This window comes from Sus scrofa, chromosome 15 (genome assembly GCF_000003025.6).
Source record: "Sus scrofa isolate TJ Tabasco breed Duroc chromosome 15, Sscrofa11.1, whole genome shotgun sequence".
NCBI classification, from domain to species: Eukaryota; Metazoa; Chordata; class Mammalia; order Artiodactyla; family Suidae; genus Sus; species Sus scrofa.
In genome coordinates, this window is record NC_010457.5 from 125,746,101 (window position 1) to 125,772,359 (window position 26,259).

The following is a 26,259-nucleotide window of genomic DNA, read 5'->3' on the forward strand; positions in this document are numbered from 1 at the left end:
CAGCTGAGTCCAACAAGGAAGAGACTTCTTTCCTGGCAAGGACCCAGCCAATGGGAAGCCGTGAACTTGTTTATCAGAGCCTTCCCAACTTCTTTTTCTCCTCTATACAAGCAACTGCCTTCCCTCGCCATGAGGGCGTATTGTAGGTGGTTCCTCATGGCTGTAGACTCTGAACTGTAATTCTCTGCTGATTCCAAATAAACTCATCTTTGCTGGAGAAATCTTGCATTCTACATGTTTTAGGTCAACATGAGGAAGGTCTAAAGAGGAGTTAAGTTGGGAGGATCGAATGAAAAGCAGAATATATAGTCAGAGAACCTTGATATAATGAAGCTTCCACGAGATGTTCCCATTTATATATCAGAAATTTGAAATGTTACAACCTGAAGAGACATTCAGAAATGGGACCAGATGCTTCTCAATTTAATGTGCCCAGTAAAATTTGACTATGTTTACCGGGGAGCAGACTCTGTGCCATGTAAACAGGGCCACTATATTGAAAGGCAAACTCTTCCTGTCCTTTCTGGAATGAGCAGTACTGTCAAGAGCTCAGGGATCTAGTCATGGCCCTACAGCCACTTTTATAGCCTCTCTCCTGAACTAATGACCACTTGGTCATATTTCTCTATCTTGCAAATATACCTGCAATATATTTGATAATTTGCTGGGCTAGAATTCTCTCCCCTACTGCCACCATCAAATCACTTAGGGAAAGAACATCTTTATCTTTGTACACTGGTACTTGGTACCCAGGAGGTGTACAGATGAATGAATGAATCAATCAATGAAATGTGTAATTCGAGAATTACTACTAACACTATTCTTTTTAAAAACTAGTCAAAATCATGTAACTGAATGGGATCAGAAAACTGGAAAACCAGTAAAACTACTTGAAAAAGGATTAGTAACTATTCTAGCATGTTTGCTAGAATACAAGTGGCCAGAGGTAACTCTTCAAAATAATTTTTTGGGGGAGTTCCCGTCGTGGCGCAGTGGTTAACGAATCTGACTAGGAACCATGAGGTTGCGGGTTCGGTCCCTGCCCTTGCTCAGTGGGTTAACGATCCGGCGTTGCCGTGAGCTGTGGTGTAGGTTGCAGACACGGCTCGGATCTCGAGTTGCTGTGGCTCTGGCGTAGTCCGGTGGCTACAGCTCCGATTCACCCCCTAGCCTGGGAACCTCCATAAGCCGCGGGAGCGGCCCAAGAAATAGCAACAACAACAACAACAAGACAAAAATAATAATAATAATAATTTTTTGGCATTTACTCATAAATCAGGAAAACATTTGTCCTCTTTCTCCCTTCTCTCTTGGTTAGCAACCAAGGTATCCATACCTAAACAGCTGGAAACAGCAAGATTCAGCCCATCTGACAAATAAGAATTACCAATGGTAATTTTAAGAGACTTGAATGTGAGGTTTTAATGTATAGAGAGATGGACAGAACTCACAGCTTGCCAAAAAAAAAAAAAAAAAAATTAAAATTTTGGTAAGTATTTTAAACTATTTTGATTTTTTTTTTTTCTGTCTTTTTAGGGCTGCACCTATGTCATATGGAAGTTCCCAGGCTAGGAGGTCGAATCAGATCTGCAGCTGCCGGTCTACACAGCCACAGCGATGATGGATCCTTAACCTATTGAGCCCCACTGAGAAAGGCCAGGGATCGAACCCTCATCCTCACGGATACCAGTCGGGTTCGTTACCACTGAGCCACAACAGGGACTCTACAAACTATACTGATTTAGATAAGACTAACTAAATCTTTACGAAATTAGTAAAAAAAAAAAAAAAAAAAAAAAGGTAAATCAAAAAATGGTAACTAGAATTGTGATGCGTAAAAACCCCCAAAAAACAAAAACTCACAAAGACTTGTCATTTTGAAAAACAAACACTTCAGCCGATCACCGAAAATGAAACAGCCGTTGTTCATCAGGTAACTTCTTTGTGCTCTCGCTACAAAACCCCTACCTTTGCTGAGAAGCTCAAGCCCACACCTGAGGACCTGCAGCTGAGATCAGAGACAGGCTTTTACCTTGATCATGGTTCCCCTGAGTGATCTGTAAACCGAGAAGGGCTGGGCAGGGAATCCTGTAGAGAGCCAGGTTTGGAGGAGAGAGCAGGGGGGAGGAGGGGAGGGGTGGGGATGGGGCTGCAGGCAAAGGAAGGGACGGCCTGGGGTTTCCTGCTCTTTGCCTAAGTGCAAAGGTTTATTAGATGAGGTGGATGTATTTTTAAAAGGCTCTGTTTCTTTTGTTGTGTTTTCAAAGAGCAGAGAAATGGCCTTTTTTTTTTTAAACTACTCATAACACTTTATTTTTACTTTGTACAAAATAACAAAAATGCAAATCCAGAGAGTACAGACCAGTAGTGACAGGCACACTGCACAACAGCAAACCTTGTCTAGCAAGACATTAGTTTTTTAAATTTTATTTTAGTGAATACATGCATTATATAAAACAACAACAACAAAAAACACACAAAGAGGCTAGAGATTTTGCTATTTCTACCCCCAAAATAAGGCTTACTATCAAGACTTTGGATGAGACCAAAAAAAAAAAAAAAAATTTAAAAGGCCAATAATACCTTTTTCATAAAAAAGTAAACGCTACCATAAAATGTCCTTATTTTTTTCCCCAAATCACACTGATTAAAATTTTTTTTCCTGAAAAGCCACACATAGAAACAAAACAAAACAGAACTCCTGAACTGGACAGGAAATACTCAAGAGGGCTGTTAACCTAGGTAACCACTCAGTAGTTTAAAGAATCTCTTAGACATTTTGAAGCCTTTCTATTCATTCTTCAGTACAGTGTTCTGGCCATCCTGCCCCTTTTCCCCCTTAATACCTCCCAGAATAGAAATGCTGCATCACTGATCTCTGTTCCTAAGACCTAGTTTTGAAAAAGAAAGTAACGTACAAAAATATTGAACAGAACTATGAAAGACGTGGGAAAGAGTCTTTTCTTCTGAGCAAAGGAGTCTTTTCTTTGCATGGTTCCTTTTGCTTTACTCTTCAGGGTTGTTTATCTGCCCCATGAATAAAACAGCACCTAGGGAATTAAAAGGAAACAATGTATAACTCCATAAAAAATAATTCTTAAAATAAGAGGAAAGGTATATTTAAGGGGAGGGTTCTGGGCTGTTTAACCCATTGCTCTTAAGCAGTGCTGCCCAACAGAACTTTCCTCAGTCATAGGAATGGTCTGTATTTTCACTGTCCAATATGGTAGCCATTGGTCACACGTGGCTATTGAGCCCTTGAAATGTGGCTAGTGTGATTAAGAAACTGGATTTTCTTCTTCTTTTTTTTCTTTTCAGGGCCACACCTGCAGCATACAGAAGTTTCCGGGCTAGGGGTCGAACTGGAGCTACAGCTCCCAGCCCATACGACAGCCACAGCGATGCAGGAGCCAAGCCATCTACAACCTATGCTGCAGGTTGCGGCAATGCCAGATCCTTAACCCAGTGAATAAGGCCAGGGATTGAACCCAAATCCTCATGGATACTAGCTGGGTTCTTAACCCATTGAACCCACAATGGGGACTCCAAGAAACTGGATTTTTAATTACATTTTAATTAATTAAAGTTAAAAAGCTTAGTATCCACAGTGGCTGGAAGCTCCTGTACTGGACTGTTTGTCTCTGGAGCAAGCTAATTACAACAATGAAGATGCAATGAGATAGAAGGATAAGGAACTAGCTTATGTTATTGATTAAAAGAAGAGTAAAAGCGGAGTTCGCATTGTGGCTCAGCAATAACGAGCCCGACTAGTATCCATGAAGATCCCTGGCCTTGATCACTAGGTTAAGGATCGACCGTTGCCATGAGCTGTGGTGTAGATCGCAGACACGGCTCAGATCTCACGTAGCTGTGGTGTACACCAGCAGCTGTAGCTCCAATTGGACCCGGGGCCTGAGAACCTCCATATGCCACAGGGGCCACCCTAAAAAGAAAAAAAAGGAGTTCCCATCATGGCTCAGCGGTTAACGAACCCAACTAGCACCCATGAGGACTCAGGTTTGATCCCTGGCCTTGCTCAGTGGGTTAAGGATCTGGCATTGCTATGGCTGTGGCTGTGGCTGGCGGCTACAGCTCTGAATGGACCCCTAGCCTGGGAACCTCCATATGTCTCTGGTGTGGCCCTAAAAGACAAAAAAAAAAAAAAAAGAAAGAAAGAAAGAAAGAAGAACATGCTGGAACCATGTTAATTTCTACTTTGTACCAACACAAAGACAACCTCTCCACAGAGACAGTCTTAATTATTTTTCACTGCTGCCCTGGGAGGTAGGAACTACTGTTATCCTAATTTTTTTTTTTTTTTGTCTTTTTGCTATTTCTTGGGCCGCTCCTGCGGCATATGGAGGTTCCCAGGCTAGGGGTCGAATCGGAGCTGTAGCCACCGGCCTACGCCAGAGCCACTGCAACGCGGGATCCGAGCCGCGTCTGCAACCTACACCACAGCTCACGGCAACGCCGGATCGTTAACCCACTGAGCAAGGGCAGGGACCGAACCCGCAACCTCGTGGTTCCTAGTCGGATTTGTTAACCACTGCGCCACGACGGGAACTCCTATCCTAATTTTAAAGATGAAGCCAAAGGATAAAGCCAACTCTGAACCCATGACTCATGAGCAAAGACTGACTGAATTAAAAATTCTCAGGTCCTACCAGCAGGGTGCTCTTGCAAAGGTGGAAGACTTGTATTGTAGCTCCTGGCAAAATTTACCTACTGAATTTATTTAAAAAAACCCCAATATCAAAATGCCCCAAAGAGCTGCAGAGCTCTCTAGATGTTAAAAAACAAACCAAACCTAAAATCCTGTCTTTAAAAGATGCCATCACACTATAAAAGCAGCCTGATTTTTCTCTCTCTGTGAGTGGTTACATGATTCAAAGTGTTGGCACTTGATGCGTGGGGCAAGCGTTCAAAGCAGCGCTGCTGGAGTTAACTAAGAGCTGGTGAACAAGGCATCAGGAGGACCACTTACCTGTAGGATTATGTCGGATGAAAAATAGAAAAGGTCTGTCTACTATAAACCAGGGAGGCGACGACCTTGCAATCAGAATCGCAGCTGCGGGAGGAGAAGGAAGACGCACTGTACACCCAGCCTGCACGAGGCAGCATGTAATTCCAGGCAGGACAGAATTCCTGTCCCATAGGCTGGCCGTGTCCTCACAGTGCCAGCGGTGACCACTGACCTCACACCAGCCATGGACCAGGCCTTTTCCATCCTGCCCCCTTTAGTTCGCACAAGCAGCATTTCCTTTAATAAATGTACTTACTCCTTGCAGGGTTTTTATAAGGATTAAATGAAACGTTACAGGTCTTAGAACAGGGTCTGCCACTAAATAAACACCCAATGAATATTCACTGTTTTATGAGCTGTTTTTCATTCCTGCCATCCGGCTAGTGGATAAAAGGGAACCTGGTCTTTTTAGCCTATCCTTTCTCTGGATCAAGGACTGGCTCACGTCTCACCCGTTTTGTCTGTGCCTTCTTTGGGCACGTCATCTAGATCTCTTCACACTGGCAGTGGAGACTGTTCATCTGGGACTTTCCATCTTAAACTGCTGTTCAACTCATCTGGTGCAGACACTGGACTTAGAAAAGCAAACCTATTTAGGCTTATGGTCTTAGGTATGTTTACCTGCCCCACTTACCAACGGGAGCTTTGATTTAATAAGCCTGCGACAAAGTCTCGCGGGAGGGCAGGTGCCCCCATAGCCACCCCACAGCTGCGGCCATGACCCAGTCTTCTTCCTCAAACCCCTAGGAAGCATGGATGACCTGAGCTTGATGTAATAAGGGAAACACCTGCAGCTATGCTGGGGTAAATCACTCAACCCAGGGCTCTAAGTTTAACTGAGGTCATGGAGGTAGGGCTCTAATCCAGCAGGACTGGTGTCCTTATAAGAAGATAGGGAGACAATACCAGGTACGTGAGCTCATAGAAGAAAGGCCGTGCCAGGACACACTGAGAGGGTGGCCATCTGCAAGCCAAGGAGAGAGGCCTCAGGAGAGACCAACCCTGCCAACACCTTCATCTGGGACGTCTAGCCTCTAGAATGGTGAGAAACTTCTGTGGCTGAAACCTCCTAGTCTGTGGTACCTTGCAGCCTTGCAGACTAATACAGCAGGGCTGGCTTCCAGGACATGTGACCTTGGCTGTCACCGAGAACCCCACATTCACAACAACCTTGCACTTGTGTTAGTGCTCTGCTGTTGCCACCTTGAAATTCTTAGTTAACAAGGGGCTTTATATTTTCATTTCTCACAGGGCCCTGCAAATTATGTAGCTGGTCCTGATAGTTACATTAATTGGCAAAACTGGTCAATAACTTTGGCACAATTTAGATGTCACTTTCTGTGTTTTTAAGCATTATTTTAAAAGAGTAAGAATTAAATGTTTATTGGCAAAAGGCACTAAAATGTCTCTTTTGAGTATAAATGGAACCTTTTATGATAAGAAATAGTTGACCCAGTTATAAGTATAGCTAAGATACTCCTTGTATGAGTTCACAGTTTGGCCAACCCATTCATCCCCTCACATGTGGATAATTAGGGGGGTATAAAAACCAACCTAAGAGTGTTCTATTTTCTCCTTCATTATATAAGCCATTGAGGAGAAAGCAAATGTGGACCGTCTAATTATTACAGAAGGCCGAGCAGCAATCCTGCTGTCATTTAACAGTGGGTTGCTCATTCTTCGCTTCATCCTGGACAGACCTGATTGGCTATTTTCCATTAGGAGATGCTATCATTTCAGGTGTCAATATAAAAGGCTCTGAGCTTTGTGGACGCGTAACCTCCTAAATCTATCACGGTCTCCTGAGGGTCAACCCACAGCCCCTGGCTAGAAAGAGGGCTCAGGACATAACACCTATTTGATGAGGGAACCGGGAGCACTGGCCCCCTCACTAGGGCCAAGCGCTGCCTGGTGACCCAGGGCTTACTTGTTGCTGCGGAAGCTTTCGTTCCGTCTTCGCTGACTTCAATTTTCGCTTTTTGCAAGATGTGAGAAACATGAAGGTTTTCTGATCCTGTTTTCAGAAAATACAAAGAAAACCAGCATTTGTTTGATTTGCAGGCTGTTGGGCTGGTGGGGGTGGGGGGGAGATAACCTCAAGGCCATGGCCAATTCCAATTCTTAAAAGGTGTCAAAGAAATGACCTCTTACAGTCCCGGTGACTGAAGGCTGTAAGGTTCATCTGCAGTGAATTTCAGGCTCTGCTAAGTGAACTGGGACATCACTTCAGAGGAGGTGAGGGGGTCCTGGACCCCAAAGTGTTAGTGCCTCTATCAATTCAGCTCAGCTCTGATCACTAATAATTTTATGAAAAAATAAAGAGTTGGGAGTTCCCTGGTGGTCTAGTGGTTAGGACTTGGTGCTTTCACCTCGGTGCCCAGCACTGGATCCCTGGTCTAAGAACTGAGATCCCACATCAAGCTGCTTCATGTAGTGGCAAAAAGAAAGAAAGAGAAAGAAACTTGGAAGAAAGAACTTTAAAGGGGGAGCCCAGGTTTCCAGAAGAAGCAAGGCAACAATACTATTTTTCAATTACAGAACGTCAGATCCAGAGAAGATATGGTACGGACTGATGGGCAACTGGGGCCCAGAGTGTTAAGAAATGTCTCCCAATCACACGGCTAATCAGCAGCAGAGTAAGTGCCGTCTCTCCGTCTCTCAAAACAAAAAGTCACTCTTCTTACGGGCACATTAGGGAGAGAGGAATCGGAGCAGAATTTAGACTGCTGGCAAAGGGGAGGCTCAAAAAAGTGTTGGACTTCCTAAGGAATTCATTTTCCTGGTCAGCAAATCTCACCGTTCCAGCAATACTCACTGGGGGTGGCATTCAAGAAGAATGCAAACGGGAATTCATGTGGACCCAGATGGGACACAGGTCAGGTGCCAAGGGGAAAAGGGCTTTTTGTGTTATCTGTTTGTACACTGTCTGCACTAAGCCTGGCTGGAATATGACTGGTCATGAATGAGGCACGCTGATTGCACCCACACTCCTGCAAGGTTGAACACACCATCTCAGGAGCATTTCTGACACCCAGTTCCTCCTCTCAACACCTGTGAACTCCCTGAGACTGCTATCTAGTATTGAAGCCACAGAGTATAACTCTGAAGGGGAAGAGCAGATTAAAACTGTGCTCGGAGTTCTCTTGTGGCGCGGCAGGTTAAGAATCCGTGTTGTCACTGCAGCGGCCTGGGTCAATGCTATGGCGTAGGTTTGATCCCTAGCCCGGGCAATTCCACATGCCTGGGGCATGGCCAAATAAAAAAAGGAAAAAGAAAAAAGAAAAAAAAAAGAAAGAAAAAGAAAATAGAAAAAAAAAAAAAAAAAAAAGCCTGTTCTTCTCAAACTTCATTGCGACAAGGAGTCTTGTTAAAGTGAAGCTGCTGATTCTGTAGGTCTGGATCAGACCCAAGACTGCATTTCAAACAAGGTGATGCTAATGCAGCTGGATGAGGGAGCAAGGGACAAAAGCACTTCACAATATCCATGGAGCTGCAATTTCACCAGGCGGGTCATGTTAATCCCCAGGACGGGATGAGTTAATCCGCACTCGCGGGCAACTGAGGTTGGTAATGAACTGTTTTCTTATCACTCAAGGAGAAAAATATAACATGGAGTATAAACAATGACTAAGCCATGTCTTTAGAAGGAGGTGACTCTGCACTAAATTAAAATGACAAAGGACTGACTGTGCAAATATGACTCTAGGAAAAAAATGACCCTTCCTGGCAAAGGAAGGGATATCATACCAGCTGTGTCCCAGATGGTCTGGCAGAGGAAAGTCCTAATCAGACTCTTTTGAACTTACATTATTTCAGATTAACGGGCATGAAATGTCACAAGACATATCTGAATATAGTGCATGCCTGCTATTGTTTGATGGAGAGTTCAAAAATCTTGATTGTTCAAACACAGGGAAAAAACCTGCGTTTGAAAGAAAAGGAGACATATCTAACTAAGGGCCAAATTTTTAGGTAATAGAGATAACATGTGAAATGCTCCTTAAAAATGAGTGGAGTCACGTGGGCTTCCCATTGAAAGGTACACCTGAAATGCAGGGATGAATGCTTTATGCTGATTGGTAATTAAGGCTCAAAGTGATAGATCAAATTCAACTTTGGAGAGTTCTGAACAAATCAGGGACTCGGTTTGTAACACAGTCTACAAGGTTAAGAGGAAGTTTTAAACTGAACATACTTGTTATTTTTGCAAAATTTGCCTTTGATGGATCAAACATCTCGGTGACGCCAAGAACCTTCAGGGGCTCCTTCAAATCTGTTTGTGCTACAGCTGTGAACCTGGAAGGAAAGCAGAAAGTGGGGGGGATCATTACACTATTAATGTTATAGAATGATAATATCATCAGCGACAGTGGAAAAACATTTACAAACAGATCCTTTTTAAGGACACTCTGAACACCCATATAAATGTATCTTAAATTTTCATTCCAAGACTCAAGTACCAGGTAAGTAGAGAACAACTCATGGCAACCAGTATGTGCCAGTATGGCATGGGAACAGCAACCAGGGGTGTTCTCACCCTTAAATGCAATAAGCTTCTCATTCCAGTTCTAGGAAGGTCTACAGAAACGCTTTCTCTTATGCTGATGGCAAGACTCAGGGTTATTATAGGGAAGAAACTTTCTCTTCTATTGCAAGTTAACCGCTGAAGTTGCCTACAAGCTTAAATTATACATAACGACCCATCTCAGGGAACCCTGACTCCTAGGTAGTGAGCATTAAGCTAGAATACCCTTAACTCACAGGAAATATCCAGACCAGGCCCACCTGTGCATGACTGCAGGAAAGAAGAAATGAACACATCCCCTCTGGAGACTGACCAGAACCAGGAAATGTTGGACTTTATTCTCTCCCTTCTTAGTATAAAAGAAGCCTGAAATCTAACTCAGGCAAGATGGCTCTCTGGGGAGTTCCTGTTGTGGCGCAGTGGAATGAATCCGACTGGTATCCATGAGGATGCGGGTTCCATCCCTGGCCTCGCTCAGTGGGTTGGGGATCCAGTGTTGCTGTGAGCTGTGGTGTAGGTCACAGATGCAGCTCAGATCTGGCGTTGCTGTGGCTGTGGCTCCAGCAGGCAGCTGTGGCTCCGATTTGACCCCTAGCCTGGGAACCTCCATATGCTGCAGGTGTGGCCCTAAAAAGCAAAAAAAAAAAAACATAGTTCTCTGCGACATGAGTCCACCATCTTCTCGGTTTGCTGGCTTTCCGAATAGGTGCTATTCTACTTGCTTCAACAACTCATCTCCTGATTTGCTGGCCTGTCATGTGGCGAGCAGAACAGGCTTCGACTCAGCAATAGGGTGTTGACAAGTGTCTGGTACTCTGGAATAGTTACAGTTCTTCCCCTTAGGCAACCACAGAGCCATCATTTTGGCTGCTGTTAAGAACCACCGTCCTTACTGACGTTGGGAATGGTCAAGCCTACAGCCACACCACACTGAAGGCGTCTAATCTCGGAAGCTATGCAAGGTGAGGCCTCATCAATACTTGATATGGAGACTGGAGAGGGTCAAAAGAGAAGAGATACATTCTTGCTAGTTTGTGTTGGGATTCTGGAAACATTCTGCCATTAGAACAGGAGCAAACGTTTAGGAATGGTATTACATTTGGGTATAATAGGGATTTCTTGGATATTTGTGGACTTGCTGGCATTATAGTTATACATAGGTAAATGTCAGTTATTAAATCTATCATCAGAGGATGTTCTGCTAAATGTTATCATATCCCGTGGGTGAGCAGCAAAGGTACGTGAGCAGATTCTCATCACAGGTGGGCTATAACGGTAATTTACCATTATAACTATAATTTATGTGCATCATCAGCTTATTCATTTATATCAAGCATTGCCCATGTGAAGGCTTATTTTGCAATAAAATATAGTCTTGGGAGGATTACTAATACTTATTATGAATGTACTTATCTGATCACTGAACTCAGTGACTGAAGAAGTAAAAGCTACTAAATTGGAAGGTACTGCCACCACCACTGGGCAGTACTAGAAGCATAGGTGGTTAAAAGCCCTGGATACTGTAATGTTGAAAAGTTCATAAAAATGGGACATTTAAGAGTTCCTGCTGTGGTGCAGCAGGTTAGGGATCTGGCAGTGGCTCAGGTCACTGCTGAGGCAGTGGATTAAGGATCCAGCATTGCTGCAGCTGTGGCATAGGTCACAACTGTGGCTTGGACTCAATCCCTGGCCCAGAAACTTCCACATACCATGGGTGTAGCAAACAAACAAACAAACAAACAAAACAAAAAAAAAACCAAGACATTCACTGCGTTCTTCATAGGTCTGGGCAAAGTATTCCCTGACCCATTAAAAATTTAGGATTCAGAGACAATTTGGGGTTACTTTTCCCTCAGTTTCAAGTCATAACAGCTCAAGTTGCATATACTATTTTTTTAGGGTATAACAGAAAAACTTCCCTAGATACTAACGTAAGAATAAGGCATGGGTAGGTAATGGCAATGTGGGCAAAATATTTCCTTATCACCTAGCTTTTGAATCTCAGTCTTAAGCAGCTTCCAGCTAACACATAACTAAAACTAAACTCCTTGGAGTTCCCTGGTGGCTTAGTGGGTTCAGGACCTGGCATTACCACTGCTGCTGTGGCTCTGGTTACAGCTGTGATGTGGGTTCCATCCCTGGCTTGGGAACTTCTGGATGCTGCTGGTGTAGCCAAAAAAAGGGGGGGGGGAGGGGAGAAACTCCTTATCAAAACACACAGAGCACTACTAAACTTTCTTTTTCAGCATGCTATCAGATGACATGCGTGTGCTTTTCAGTGTTTTGACAAGTTTTCTTTCTTTTTCTTTCTTTTTTTTTTTGTATCTTTTTAGGGCTGCACCCATGGCATAGGGAGGTTCCCAGGCTAGGGGTCAAATCAGACCTGCAGCTGCTGGCCTCCGCCACAGTTACAGCAATGCAGGATCCGAGCCGCGTCTGTGACCTACACCATAGCTCACGGCAACGCTGGATGCTTAACCCACTGAGCGAGGCCAGGGATATAATCTGAGACCTCGTGGAAACTAGCAGGGTTGATTACCACTGAGCCACAATGGGAACTCCCAGAATGAGACACATTAAGAGCTCTAGCAGTGGCACCAGAACTTGTGGAGGCTTAGAGACCAGGCTGCCTTCTCTCCTCCCCCATCATCACTATCCTGCCTCTACAAGGTGCAAGGATTAAAAACCAACTTTTACAAAAGGCTTGTGTTTCCACCATGCAGTCTCTGCAAAATAAGAGCCTCTTGTTGTCCAGCACACGACACCGTCACTCCCAGGGATCGAGTGCTCCTGCCGTTTCCGCTTTTAGGGAGGGGGCTACTCACTTGGGCAGGATGACCTGCACCCTCTTGGGCACCATGGTGCTCATCCAGCTGTCTATGGTCTTGGTGCTGATGTGAGGGATGATGGCTGAGAGGGGGGTGGAGCTCTCCGTGGGCAGCGCGATCAGCATGCTGATGCTTTCCCCGTGGTAGGGCAGCTCGATGAAGTTGTACCATAAGTCACTGGGGGTGCTCGTAGACCCTAAAGAAATCAGAGGCATGTTCAGCGCATCCTTGATAACTTCTCAAAGGGGCATGAGTGGCTGCTGATCACCAGGGTAGCTTCAGAGGGAAGACAGCTATTCAGGTTGAGAACTCCCCTTTTCCAAAACTAGCTTCCTTAGAATGTCCAAGTAAGAGCAACTATATCGTCCTTCCCTGGTAAAGCATTGCTGTGCTGGTTAAATCAGAAGACGTATGTACATAGGGCTTAGCAGGGCCTGGCCCATGGTGGCTGCCCAGTGAACGCTGGGCCCCTATTCCCCCTCCTCTAAATCACTCAGAAGGACAACATAGTTAAAGAAGGAGAGAAAGAACACGCGTTTCTCTTATGATTTTCCTTTGGCTTTTCTTTGGGGATGAACTTGGCTAATCACTGCATTTGAGACAACGAACTTGGATAAGCCAGTTCTCCACACATGGGGGTTGGAAGAGAAGAAATGATGGAGAGAAGGAGACATCGAGTTTGTCTTTGTAACATAACAAATACTATTAGCTATAAAATATGATAAATATCCTGACGCGTGGCGTTCCCGTGGTGGTGCAACAGTAATGAACCCGACTAGGACCCATGAGGATGCAGGTTCTATCCCTGGCCTCCCACAGTGGGTTGGGGATCCGGCATTGCCGTGAGCTGTGGTGTAGGTCGTGGAAGTGGCTCGGATTCCGTGTGGCTGTGGCTGTGGCTGGCAGCTGCAGCTCTGATTCGACCCCTAGCCTGGGAACTTCCATATGCTGCAAGTTCAGCCCTAAAAAGTTGAAAACAAAAAACAAAACAAAATTAGAATACATGACACTACAGAAGGATGTTACAGCTTCTTAAGCAAGAAACACACCGTCAGTTCACGGACAGCTTGGTGTCCCTGGTTGCCACAGTGTGGCCCTTGCCTGCAGGGCTATTCAAGCCCAGGGGGTGGGCTAGGGTGGGGGGGTTGGAAGAGCAGCCTCCATTCAGGGCACACAGGGACTCACTCCAACCCGGATTCCGTCCCAGGGCTGGGTGAGCATCCCAGGTGGGATCCTTCATCTTTACTTTGACCCCGAGTGAGCAGATGGCCTCAGCAGAAACTAGAAAGTTGGTAGGAAAGTGAGAAGAAAAAAAAAAAAAATCACTTCTGAATAAGCGCTTTATTTCTCAAAGACAACATGAGATTCTGACTCTGAGAGCGCTAATTTTTAGAAACTGGGAGATGGGAAACAGTTCAAAAATAACTGCTCCAAGGCAGGACATAAGGAGCTGGAGGCATTCACTAACCACTTCTGGAAACATTTATTGCCCTGATACAAAGGATCAAGGTCATGAACAATGAAAAGCTAGGAGCCCGGGTGTCTGCAGTGGGGCAGGAGCTGCCCCTTTTCCCAGGGAGTTCAGCCTCAAGGGAACCCATCACTAACCGATCCGTTAAGGTGAATAACTGGCCATTTTGCATCTAGTCATTCACACCTGCCTGACGATCCCTTTCCCCCCCGGCCATCCTCCTTGTGCTTCTGATCACAGGAGGTGATGACACAAGTCAGCTGGGCTGACTCTGTACACACCTTCCATGCTTATTTTGACTCAAGGGGCCAGAAGACAAGCTAGCACCTTTCCTTCTCCACCTGCCTGATCACCAAAGTACTGCTTTCATAGCATAGTTTTACAGAGGACAAAGCTTAAAGACATAAGACCTGGAGTTAGAGGACCTGATTTATTTTTTTTTTTAATTTTTTAACTTTATTGTCTTTTTAGGCCTGAACCCACGGCATATGGAAGTTCCCAGGCCAGGGGTCAAATCAGAGCTGTACCTGCCAGCCTACGCCACTGCCACAGCCACACCAGATCCGAGCCACGTCTGTGACCTACACCACAGCTCATGGCAATGCTGGATCCGTAACCCACTGAGCAAGGCCAGAATCGAACCTGTGCCCTCATGGTTTCCAGTCAGATTTGTTTCCGCTGAGCCATGAAGGGAACTCCCTTAATTTTTAAATTTATTTTTTATTTTTAAATTACTTATTTATTTATTTTAGGGCCACATCAGTGGCATATGGAAGGTCCCAGTCCTTAGTTTCTTTCTCTGTAAAATGGGCTAACAGTCCCTACCTTACAGAGCTAGTGTGAAAATGAAATGAGATGACAGAGGAACCGAGCTTAGCCCAATGGCTGCAAAAACCCTTCCTCTTTGAGGGTGAGCAGCTTTGTAAGGTACTTCATTTCTCAGTGTCACAACCATCCACTGAGAGAAACCACACGGGCTGCAGCGGAGAAAGCTTGGAGGTTGAAGGAACCAGGCAGGGGCGGGGCATTGGTAACCCTGTGTCAGAGCAGGGAGCCCTGCACTACTCCAGACCCTTAGTTTTTTTGTTTGTTTGTTTGTTTTTTCCTGCTTTTCAGGGCTGCACCTGTGGCATATGAAGTTCCCAGGCTAGGGGTCGAATTGGAGCTGCAGCTGCCGGCCTACACCACAGCCACACTGATGCCGGATCGGAGCCGCATCTGTGACCTAAGCTGAAGCTCATGGCAAGGCCAGATCCTTAAGCCACTGAGCGAGGCCAGGGATCAAATCTGCACCCTCACGGATTCTAGTCGGGTTCTTAACCTACTGAGCCACGATGGGAACTCTGTGATCAACAAAATCTTTAATGAGAAATAACAAGGAATCAAGTACCGAAACTATGGAGAAGATTTAGAACTTTCTGTGGGTGGGGATGGTCCGGTTTTTCTGGAAAGCCCCCTAAAGTACTGATTCCTACTTTACGTCCTATCAGGAGGAAGGAGCTAGGCTTGCTGAAATGTTAATAAGAACACTTCTTGGCCTGTAAAATTAGAAGGAATGTTTTCAATATATGTATTTCTTGTCTTTTTAGGGCCGTACCTACAGCATATGGAGGTTCCCAGGCAAGGGGTCGAATTGGAGCCACAGCAACACAGGACCTGAGCCGTGTCTGTGACCTACACCACAGCTCACGGTAACGCCAGATCCGTAACCCACTGAGTGAGGCCAGAATCGAACCTGTGTCCTCATGGATGCTAGTCAGGTTCATTTCTGCTGAGCTGCAATGGGAACTCCTGTTTTCAATATTTAACATCAGGAAAGTCTTGCAGATGAAAGTCCCTCTAACTACCTCTGAGCACAAGCAGCTTTGTGGAGTTCTGAGCTCTTAAGGAACTCTTAAGTTGATACTTAATATAGCCATTAAGTGTAGACTGAAATACACTACTTGAAAAGAAGCCCTCAAGTAGATCCACTGAATTCAGTGGAGTCTACATTCAGGCTGGAGCAGAAACGGAGTCTGAGGCGAGCTGGTGGGGAAGGTGATGTGGTTTCAAAGTGGGTGAGTATTGGTGTCCTTTGCTGAGGGAAGGAACTCTGGGGGGAAAAAACAGATGGGCAGGGCAACCGCATATTGACCTGTGCAACTGGCACTTAATAGACAGCTAAGTAGAGACAAGCTATGGATACGGAAGTACGAGCTAGAAGCTCAGAGGTGACTGGAAGCTGGAACCAGACCATCTATTCAGAGACACACATGTACACATACATACATGTATTTTGAATTCCTTGTGATCTTTTATTTTTAAAAAGTCTCTAAGTCTACATTCATAACCATAAAACCAAAAAAAAAAAAATGTATAACAACTTTGACTCAGCAGTTCCTATTCAAGGAAATTACCTTTAGAAGTTCTGACATGAGAGAGTTCCCGTCGTGGCACAGCAGAAACAAATCTGACTAGGAACCATGAGGCTGCAGGTTTGATCCCTGGCCTCTCTCAGTGGATTAAGGATCCGGTATTGCCGTGAGCTGCGGTGTAGGTCACAGATGCAGCTTGGATCCTGCATTGCTGTGGCTGTGGTGTAGGCGGGCAGCTAAGGCTCCAATTAGACCCCTAGCCTAGGAACCTCCATATGCTGTGAGTGCGGCCCTAAAAAGACAAAAAAAAAAAAAAAAAAAAAAAAAAAGTTCTGACGTGACTATCTAAAGATTTATGTACAGGAATGCCATGGCACAGAAGAAACTAATCCGACTAGTATCCATGAGGATGCAGGTTCAATCCCTGGCCTCGCTCAGTGGGTTAAAGATCTGGCATTGCTGTGAGCTATGGCATAGGTGGCAGATTTGGCTGGGATTCCGTGTTGCTGCGGCCGTGGCCAGCAGCTGTAGCTCTGATTAGCCCCCCAGCATGGGAACTTCCATATGCCTTGGGTGAGGCCCTAAAAGCAAAAAAAAAAAAAAAAAAAAGAAAAGAAAAAAGAAAGCTCATGGTAGTGTTGTTATAGGGAAAAGTAAATGGCCACCCTTAGGATATTATGATACACTTATAAAAATAAAAGGATCAAGGAGTTCTCTTGTGGCACAGCAGGTTAAGAATCCGGCATTGTCACTGCAGTGGCTTGGGTTGCTGCTATGGTTATAGGTTCAATCCCTGGCCCAGGCACCTCCATATGCCTTGAGGGAGGCCAAAAAATAAAATAAAATAAAGATCAAATAGACCCACGTGAACTGACATAAAAATTTTCCAAGATGGACCATATAATGAATAAAGAGGATTACAGAATAGGAATTATAGTGTAATTCTATATGTGCAAAAAAGTTGCATAGACGTATTTTACGGATCCATAGAAGGGGTCTCCAGTGAAATACCTAGCACTTAATTGGGGTTTTTGTGCTGGGAAGTGGGACCGATCGTAGGGGAACATTTACTTTCTGCCTTCTATATTGCTGTATTTGAGCATTTTGCAATGAGTATGAAATACACTTCTACTAATTTTAAGGCCCTCTTTTTTTTTTTTTTGCTTTTTAGGGCTGCACTCGCAGCATATGGAGGTTCCCAGGCCAGGCCAGGCATCTAATCAGAGCTACAGCTGTCGGCCTACGCCAGAGCCATAGCAACACCAGATCCGAGCTGTGTCTGCGACCTACACCACAGCTCGCAGCAGTGCCGGATCCTTAACCCACTGAGCGAGGGCAGGGATCAAACCGTCAACCTCATGGTTCCTGGTCGGATTAGTTTCCGCTGAGCCATGATAGGAACGCCTAAGGCTTTTTTTACTAGAAGAGTTTCTGCCCTTGAAGTGCTTATACTTTTTAGGACTTCATTCAGAAGGGGTTTCTCCTCCCATTTTCCACCCTCTCCCTTAATGTAACGAAGTGAATCCTCTCAGAGAACTTGGTAACATCTTGGGCGAAAGTCAGAGAATTCAAAAATGGCGAAATGGAACAGCAATGACTGGCCAAGTGACCAGGCACGGGAAGGCTTGCCTGAGGCCCATGAGATGCTGGACAGGTGACAGCCAGAGGCCGTGTGATTAAGTTTGGGCGTGCTGGCCCATCTCAGCTGGCACCACCTCCTTTCTAGCCCCAGATGGTCAAGCTGGCCAGACTGCGATGAGACAGGCAGCAAACGGGTGGCCAGCTGGGTGATCTGCAGTCAAGATAACCAGTGCCTGCTTGCGGCCACCACAGACTGCTGGGCTTTCTTCACAAGACGAACCTGCTCCATCTTTCCATGAAAAGCTGCTTTGACAGTCAAAGTGGGAAACCCAGGAACAGACGAAGCCATGGGACTCTTGCCCTGCAGCCCTTGGAAGGAGCCGGGTTCCAAGCCTGGGCTACTCAGTAAAAACCGGATGGCAGGCATAGAGAGGAGGGCGGGTAGGGCGGCCCCAGACTGCCCCCAGGGTTTACCTGGGAGTGAAGGGAAGGGCGCAAGGGGACTTTCACGTTTTGTTCTGGATTCAGATCAGTAGAGTCTGAAAGGAAGCGGCCAGGACACCAAACTGGGTCACTTAAGCAGAGTGTAATGAAGGGACCACTGATAAAGCAAAGGAAGAGTGTGGAGGCGCCATTAAAGATGGCACCCTGGGCTACAAACAGTGGGGCACCATGACCAGCCTTAGACTGGGAGGGACCGGGGGACAGGTGGTGGCCTTGGTGATGCAGGGAGATGATGCCCACGCTCTCTCCTCCTTTACTCTGTCACCCACTGGTTCCCCCACCCATGCAGCCCACTGGGACTCAAGAGGGTGGAGGAGGGAAGGCATGAATCAGGGAAGGTGGGGGAGGGACCGTGCAGCTGTGGTTCACTGTGCAGTGGAACCTCTGACCAGGAGAACGTATTTGCATCCTGCTTTCTGAAAAGCACACACATATCCAGTTCTTAATTGAAAAGCCACCTGGAGATGTAACTCCCTCTCTGGGAATATCTTATATTCTCAAGAAAAGCATACTCCATCCCTACAAACATTTTAATCTTTCACAGGAATGTCTGTAGCATCCTTGCCTTTTAATTTTTGCTGATTTATTAGGTATTTTTCAGCAACAGAAAGAACACAGTAAATGAGGCCCCCTCATATTTTGTTTTATTAGAATGTGTACAATGATTGGCCTTAAATAAAATAGTTTTGCTTCGGCTATGAGCTAGTGGTCATGTTAGCATTCAGATGGAGTCTGCCTGGGCAACGTAACCTGAGAGTGACTTCTGGGCAGAAAGAATCTTTTATTGTCCTCAGTTGCTTATTAGCATAATATCCATTTGTGGGACTTTTATTTTATTTTTTGGCAGCAGAGTGCAGCAGCTTGATGTGGGATCTCAGTTTCCAAACCAGGGATCGAACCTGGGCTGCAGCAGTGAAAGTGCTGAGCTCCAACCACTAGACCACCAGGGAACTCCCCCATGGGACTTTTAAATACTTATTATCTTAAAAAAATGTATTGAGTCAATGCCACAATTTTTCTGGGAGGCTTGAGGAATGACAAAGGAGAAGGAGAGTGATGTTTATTGTGTCTCTCCCCATGCGTCATTCCTTAGTTTAAAGAATTGAGCAGCTAGTGAAATATTGAGTGGAGCTTGAAGCAAATATACTCTGTATATTCAAAGGGAATACCTGAGGCCCACACATGCACATATAGACTGGAGACACAAAGGATACCTTACAGAGGAAAAGTGTAACTTCACCTGGGCCACAAGTACTTCAATGAAGGCAGATTTAAAACCTGATCACCAGGGAGTTCCCGCTGTGGCACAGCGGGTTAAGAGTCTGACTGCAGCAGATCAGGTCACTGTAGAGGTGTAGGGTCTAATCCCTGGCTCAGCACAGTGGGATAAAGGACCCGGCATCGCCACAGCTGTGGCCTGGATTCAGTCCCCGGTCTGGGAATTTCCATATGCTGTGGCTGGGGTCATAAAAAAATAAAAACAAACAAACAAAATGATCACCAGCCTTAGTTTTCTATGCGGTATGACAGCAAAGATGGGTCATTTTTTTCTTGACTGTGAATCTGACCCGTGTTCATTTAAAAACATTTCAGGAGTTCCCGTCGTGGCTCAGTGGTTAACGAACCCGACTAGGAACCACGAGGTTTCGGGTTCGATCCTTGCCCTTGCTCAGTGGGTTAAGGATCCGGCGTTGCCGTGAGCTGTGGTGTAGGTTGCAGACGCGGCTCGGATCCCGCATTGCTGTGGCTCTGGTGTAGGCCGGTGGCTACAGCTCCGATTCGACCCCTAGCCTGGGAACCTCCATATGCCGCGAGAGCGGCCCAAGAAAATGGCAAAAAGACCAAAAAAAAAAAAAAAAAAAAAAAATTCAAACTCAAATAAAGAAAAACAACCATTTGAAATACTACCACCTAACATTTTATTGAACATCCTCCAGGACACGTCTGCGTAGATGTATGAATATATGGAAAGTATTTTACACAAATGAGATGAAACAGCATCTGTTATTCTGTAACTTGTTTTCTGAAATCAACCACATATTATATAACTTTCTACTTATAGACATCTAATTATCATGCGTGTTCCACTGTAAGTACATATATGGCTTTTATTTATTTGCTAGCGTGTGATTATCTTTAGATTATAAATTCTTTGGCGTGCGACTGCTGGAGCAAGGCTAGAAAGTCCTCCAGACCACGGCTCCTCACCACCGAGAGCACCCAAGGCACCCACTGTGCCCCCTATGCCAGAGCCACGATTGGGCTTTGTCAATCTTCATAATTTTTGCTAATCTGGTTGGTGGGAAAAAAAAAAAAAATCTAATTTTTACTTTTATTTTTGATTTGGTCCTGTAAGACCGCTCATGATGAGCTGATAACGCATTCATGTTTAATGTTCATTTATACTTATTTTGTGCATTGCCCTTTTGCTTTTATTCATTTTTTTTTGGAAACAATTTTAATCATTGAATAATGTGTTATATAGATGTACCATAATTTATTCAGCTTTTCTCCTACTGTTGACATTTAGCTAGTTTTCAATTTTCACTTCTATATCTAGGTCTCTTTTTTTTTTTCCTGTTGATTTTAAATTTCAACCTAGGGAGCTCATGTGGTGGCTCACCGTGTTAAGGACCTGACATGGTCTTTGTGAGGATGTGGGTTCGATCCTTGGCCTCACAGAGTAGATTAAGGATCCTGTGCTGCTGAAAGCTGTGGCGTAAGTTGCAAACGCAGCTCGGATCCTGTGTTGCTGTGGCTGTGGTGCAGGCCTGCAGCTGCAGCTCCAATTCGAACCCTAGCCTGGGAACTCCCATATGCCACAGGTGAGGCTGTAAAAAGAAAAAAGAAAATTCAACCCAAAGCCCTATGTGCATTATATATTAACACATAACCTTTGTGACCTTACCATGAGCTTTTAAAAACTCCTGCCCTCCCCTCCTGGGCCCTTTATACAAAGTGAAAAGGCAGACTTGCCCTTGGACTAAGAGAAAACACTCAAGAGCCTTTCTGTGGTTGGCACATTCAAGAAGGGAACCTTGCCAAGCATGAACTTACCACACCGGAACACGGAGAGCTGGGCCAGCATGGGCACTTGGTAGGACTTTCCGTCGGCTGCCACAAACGTGCGCTTCTTTGTGTTCTCTGGCTGAAACCTCGATTTCCACAAACCCTTAAAATACACCGCATTGACCAGAACCAGTCTGGTGAGGACACTGTCGAGAAGATCTGGGGACAGCAGGCTGTCGATCATACCTATGCAGCCAGAAAACAGACAGGGAAGACACTCAGGACCAGCAGTCCCTTTGAGGGCAGAAGGCAGCTGGGGGATGTGGAGGCGGGGGGAATGAAAAAAAAAAAAAAACAAAGCGATGTAAGAATTCAAAAATTTTAAAAAGAAACCTTTTTACCCTATCTTCTTACTCTAATTTTTTTCTCACTAAAAATTAAAAGTTGAAAACAAGTTAAAAATCAGAGAACCAGGGAGTTCCCACTATGGCTCAGTAGAAATGAACCCAACTAGTATCCATGAGGATGCAGGTTCATGCACTGGCCCTGCTCAGTGGGTTAAGGATCTGGTGTTGCTGTGGCTCTGATTCGACCCCCTAGCCTGGGAACTTCCTTATGCCTCAGGTGCAGCCCTAAAAAGAAAAGAAAAAGAAAAAAAAAAAATCAGAGAACCAAAAAAGACTTGAGAGACCCTCTCTGTAGGGTTATCCAACTTTACATCAAGAAATCCTTTTATGACTAAATCCCCATAAGTCCCATGTTTTAAGGGTGTTTTACTCATCTGCATAAGCTATACTTAATGAACTTCACTGTTTTTGCTATTAACTGACACATATAACTGCCAGGGAGTGCTTGTGGTTGGCACAAGATAAACAGTTGTCCTACTGCTTTGTTTTAACCACTGGGTTGATTTAATTTCAGCCAAAAATAAAGGAGCACGTCAGCCTGTTATCAAAGGCAAATGCCTAATTCCTCTTAAGATTGTAGGAATGTTGAGCATTAGTTGGGAATCCCAGTTATGACAGAGTTACTCGAAAAAGAGTTGAGACAAAAACTGGTGTCTGTATTTATGGGTCAGAGATCCATTTAGGTTCATGTTTCAGAGATAAATAGAAATGGGTCTGACCTCAAACTAATTCTGTTTTTTATTTATTTTAAATGATTTTTATTTTTTCCATTATAGCTGGTGTATACTGTTCTGTCAATTTTCTACTATACAACAAATTGACCCAGTCACACATTCTTTTTCTCACATTATCCTCCATCCTGCTCCATCATAAGTGACTAGATATAGTTCCCAGGGCTACACAGCAGGATCTCATGGGTTATCCATTCCCCTCAAACTAATTTTGAAGGAAAATGCTCTTCACAGGATATCAGGCTGGTCCAGCTTGTTTGTGCAGTTGTGAAGGAGCAAGCACAACTGTTGGTTTCAGGATGCTTGTGAAGTCACCAAGATCCATCCAAGTGCTATCTGTGCTTGAAGCTTTGGTTTTTCATTTAGGTTCCTTTTACTCCATGTTTGAAGATGAAATGCTGTGTGTGTGTGTTTAAGAGAAATCACTACTACAAAGCTATTAAAAATTAGTTCAAAATCACTCCTACCAAAGCTATTGAAAATTAGTTCAATGCAGCTTTTTGCCCAACTTTTTAAAAAAGCGTGTACTATGGAAGTTCCCGTTGTGGTGCAGAGGAAATGAATCCGACTAGTAACCATGAGGTTGCGGGTTCGATCCCTGGCCTCGCTCACTGGGTTAAGGATCCAGGTTGCCATGAGGTATAGTGTAGGTCGCAGAGGCAGACACAGCTCGGATCCTGTGTTGCTATCTATGGCTGTGGTGCAAGCTGGCGGCTGTAGCTACAATTTGACCCCTAGCCTGGGAACCTCCATATGTTGTGGGTTTGGCCCTAAAAAGCAAAAATAAAAAATAAAAAGTGCGTCCTATAATTTCAAGCTGTAATACATAAAATGGTGAGAGTAAAACCAATGGTTTCTAAAGAAGCAAGAATACCTAAGTCAACAGAGAGAGGTTTAAGTCATTTTAAAGGAAGTTCAAGGAGAATTGGATGCACAAGTTACAAATGTTTCGGTAAGTTGTAAGTCACTGTCAAGAAGCAAGCACATGGGGGAGGAGTCCCTGACCCACAGGGTGCCCCAGTTAAGTCAATGTCGTCATTGCTCATTGCTTACACAAGGGGGCGCCAACCACCCTTCCATCAGGATGGCTAGACCTAGCCATCATTCAAGGCAAGCCAGCTTCTGTGAACAGACTCTGTCCTGCGGAAAGCACGGGAGAACTCTGTGCTTCAGCCACAGCTAGCTCTTGAGCATTGGCTTCCTGGTAGTGAAGGCTGCGTCTTGCCTTTGCTAGGACCATTACCCAGTCCAACGCCTACTCGCCTTTAAGACAGAGCTCAGTGGTCCCCTCTTCTTATATCCCTTCTCTGACCCTCCTCCCAGGGTTTCCATAAAGCTCAATGCTCAGCACCACTGTTCCACTGTAGTGTTTTATTCTAGCCAAATTTAATGTCTGTCTCCCTCGACTAAACCGTGAGCTGGACAAGATCGAGAACCCTGTCCTTCACTTTTTTTTTTTTTTTTTTAAAGTCATGCCTAGCCCTTTGTTCAGCACTTTGTCAGTGCACACCAAGTCTCTTCAGCCCTATTTTCCCTGAGGTGAATAAAGCCTCTTATTGCCACTGGTAGAACTAAGATATAATGAGGGGGCAGAAAGAAATAAGAACAGATAAAGAGAGACATGTAAGAAAAAGAAAAGAAAAGAAAAATAAGGTTTAGAGGCAAGCAGGCATGGGGGGACCTGCCACCAACAATTGCTATAAACATGGATCCACCATCCGTCTACCCACCCGTCCACCTGTCTACTTACCCATCCATCCATCTATCCATCCACTCACCTACCCATCCACCTACCCATCCATCTACTCATGCACACATCCAGTCTTTGATGCCTACCTACTATGCACCAGGAACTTTTAGGTGAGAAAACAACAAAAATAAACCCTGCCCCTCAAGAAGCTATATATTAGAGGGAAATGGAGGCTGGTATAAGTGACTCAGAAAGGCAATTGTAATAAATACCTTGATGTGAAAGTACTTAAGGAGTTCCTGCACTGGTGAAATGGGCTTGGCAGCATCTTGGGATCACTGGGTCACAGATTCGATTCCCGGCCTGGCACAGTGGGTTAAGGATCTGCGTTGCCACAGTTGTGGCTTAGGTTGAGACAGACGCTTGGATCTGACCCATGGCCCCAGAACTCATATGCTGCCGGGAGGCCAAAAATTAAAAAAAAAAGTACTTAAGGATGTGTGGGCAAAAGACAGGGAAGTCCTATCTGGTCAGTAAGGTCAGGGATGGATGGGTTCCTTGAAAAAGTACTTGAGCCAACAGCTATGAAAACAGCTCACATCTGTCAAACATTTGCAAAATGCGGACCACTTTACCAAATGCTTTCTATGTATTGCTTCTATTCCCATAACAACCTTAATGTTCTTACAATTCTAGTAGGTACCACTGAGGCATCACCATTTGATAGATGAAGATGCTGAGGCACAGGGAGGTTAAGTAACCTGCCTAATGCTAGACGACCAGTAGGTGGCAGACCTGAGATTCAAACTGGGCACTTAGGCTCTTAACTATTACACCATCTGTGAGACTGTGAAAGTGAATAGGCAAAGGGCAACTGGAAGGAAAGCATTCCAGACAGCAGCATGCACGTGCGGCATCTGAGGCTGGAGAGAGGCCGGGATGAGGAGGAAGCCCATGTGGCTGGAGCTGAGGCCACAGAGAGGTGGCAGGGCAGCCCCGGCCAGGTCAGCACCATATCCCTGTCTCACTCTCTGCAGGGCAGGATCTGTTGTCTCTTTGCTGTGGTCTTCTGCACATGGACTGTTCCATCTCCAGGGTCTTTCTGAGACCTCGCATGCAGGCAAGCGCCTCTCTGTGGGGTGGTTTGGAAATTTGTGGGAGTGTTTCTGGTTGAGTGGCCAGGGGCCAGGGATGCTGCCTGTCCTGCAATGTTCAAAACTGTCCCACACAATGAACTGCCCTGCTTCCTGCAAAACTTTCAAACGCCCCACTGCACAGTCATGTTGGTGAGAAACCTGCTGTCCTGACCATCTGAGCCCAGAGCCCCACTGTTTGTCCCGTGTAAATACTGAGTATCTTTTATTTTGCATACTTTTAATGTAAGCCTTGAAGTTGCCAGCAATGTAATTTGTCCAAAAATTTACCAAGAATTTTGCAGCATTTTAGAAAAAAACTGCATCAACAATGGCAACACCGCCTGTAGTTTTTGTGTTGCCAGCGCTGCAAGCCCTCCTCCGCTTTTGCGGCTGTCAGTTCACCTTCGATGTGCATGTCAATTCACACGTCGATGTCAGTTCTGACTGCAGGAAGAGCTGTACCAAGGGTTTACCTACTGAACTACATATAAATTACTTCTGTTTTTCTCTGCATTCGTTTGGCATTATATTAATTTAAAAAATTTGTGTACATGTGTGTAAGGTTATGTGAGCTATAAATTTCATTCCAAGATAGTAAAGAGAGAAGGAAAATCCTTGTTTAAAAGTGGGAGTTAGGTCTGCAGGGTTGAAAAGCACTTTTCTAGCCTCACTGCTTTCCCTTCCCTGGATGCTGTGGGCGATTCATTGAGTTGAATGTGCCCAAGTGGTCTGAAACTGTCCGGTGGCAACTTAGGGCCTTACTGCCCCCTTACACAGTAAGGAAGGCTGGGCGCACGCTGGCGTGCCACATCATACAGCTGTGCCACATCTGAGCGCCGTCAGCTCCTGCCTCTGTTCTTAACCCTAGAGGCTCGGAAACACACGAACCCTCTCCCATTTATTAGTTTCCTGATCATTTCATGGTTTTTAGGAGGGGAGTCCAGGTTGTTCCATCCAGGACCCTGCTGAGAAGGCATGGCCTGGGTTTACCAAAACT

The 26,259-nt window shown here is 45.1% G+C and overlaps 1 protein-coding gene across 1 annotated transcript in view; it reads right to left on the reverse strand.

Moving 5' to 3' along the window:
- The window catches only part of SERPINE2 (serpin family E member 2), a 29,406-nt gene continuing 5,429 nt past the window's right edge, over positions 2,283-26,259 (reverse strand). The window contains 7 exon segments of the mRNA NM_214287.1: positions 2,283-3,019; positions 3,022-3,050; positions 4,988-5,071; positions 6,954-7,040; positions 9,222-9,322; positions 12,377-12,575; positions 21,347-21,544. Coding sequence (NP_999452.1) covers positions 3,014-3,019; positions 3,022-3,050; positions 4,988-5,071; positions 6,954-7,040; positions 9,222-9,322; positions 12,377-12,575; positions 21,347-21,544 — 704 coding nt within the window. The 3' untranslated portion in view covers positions 2,283-3,013.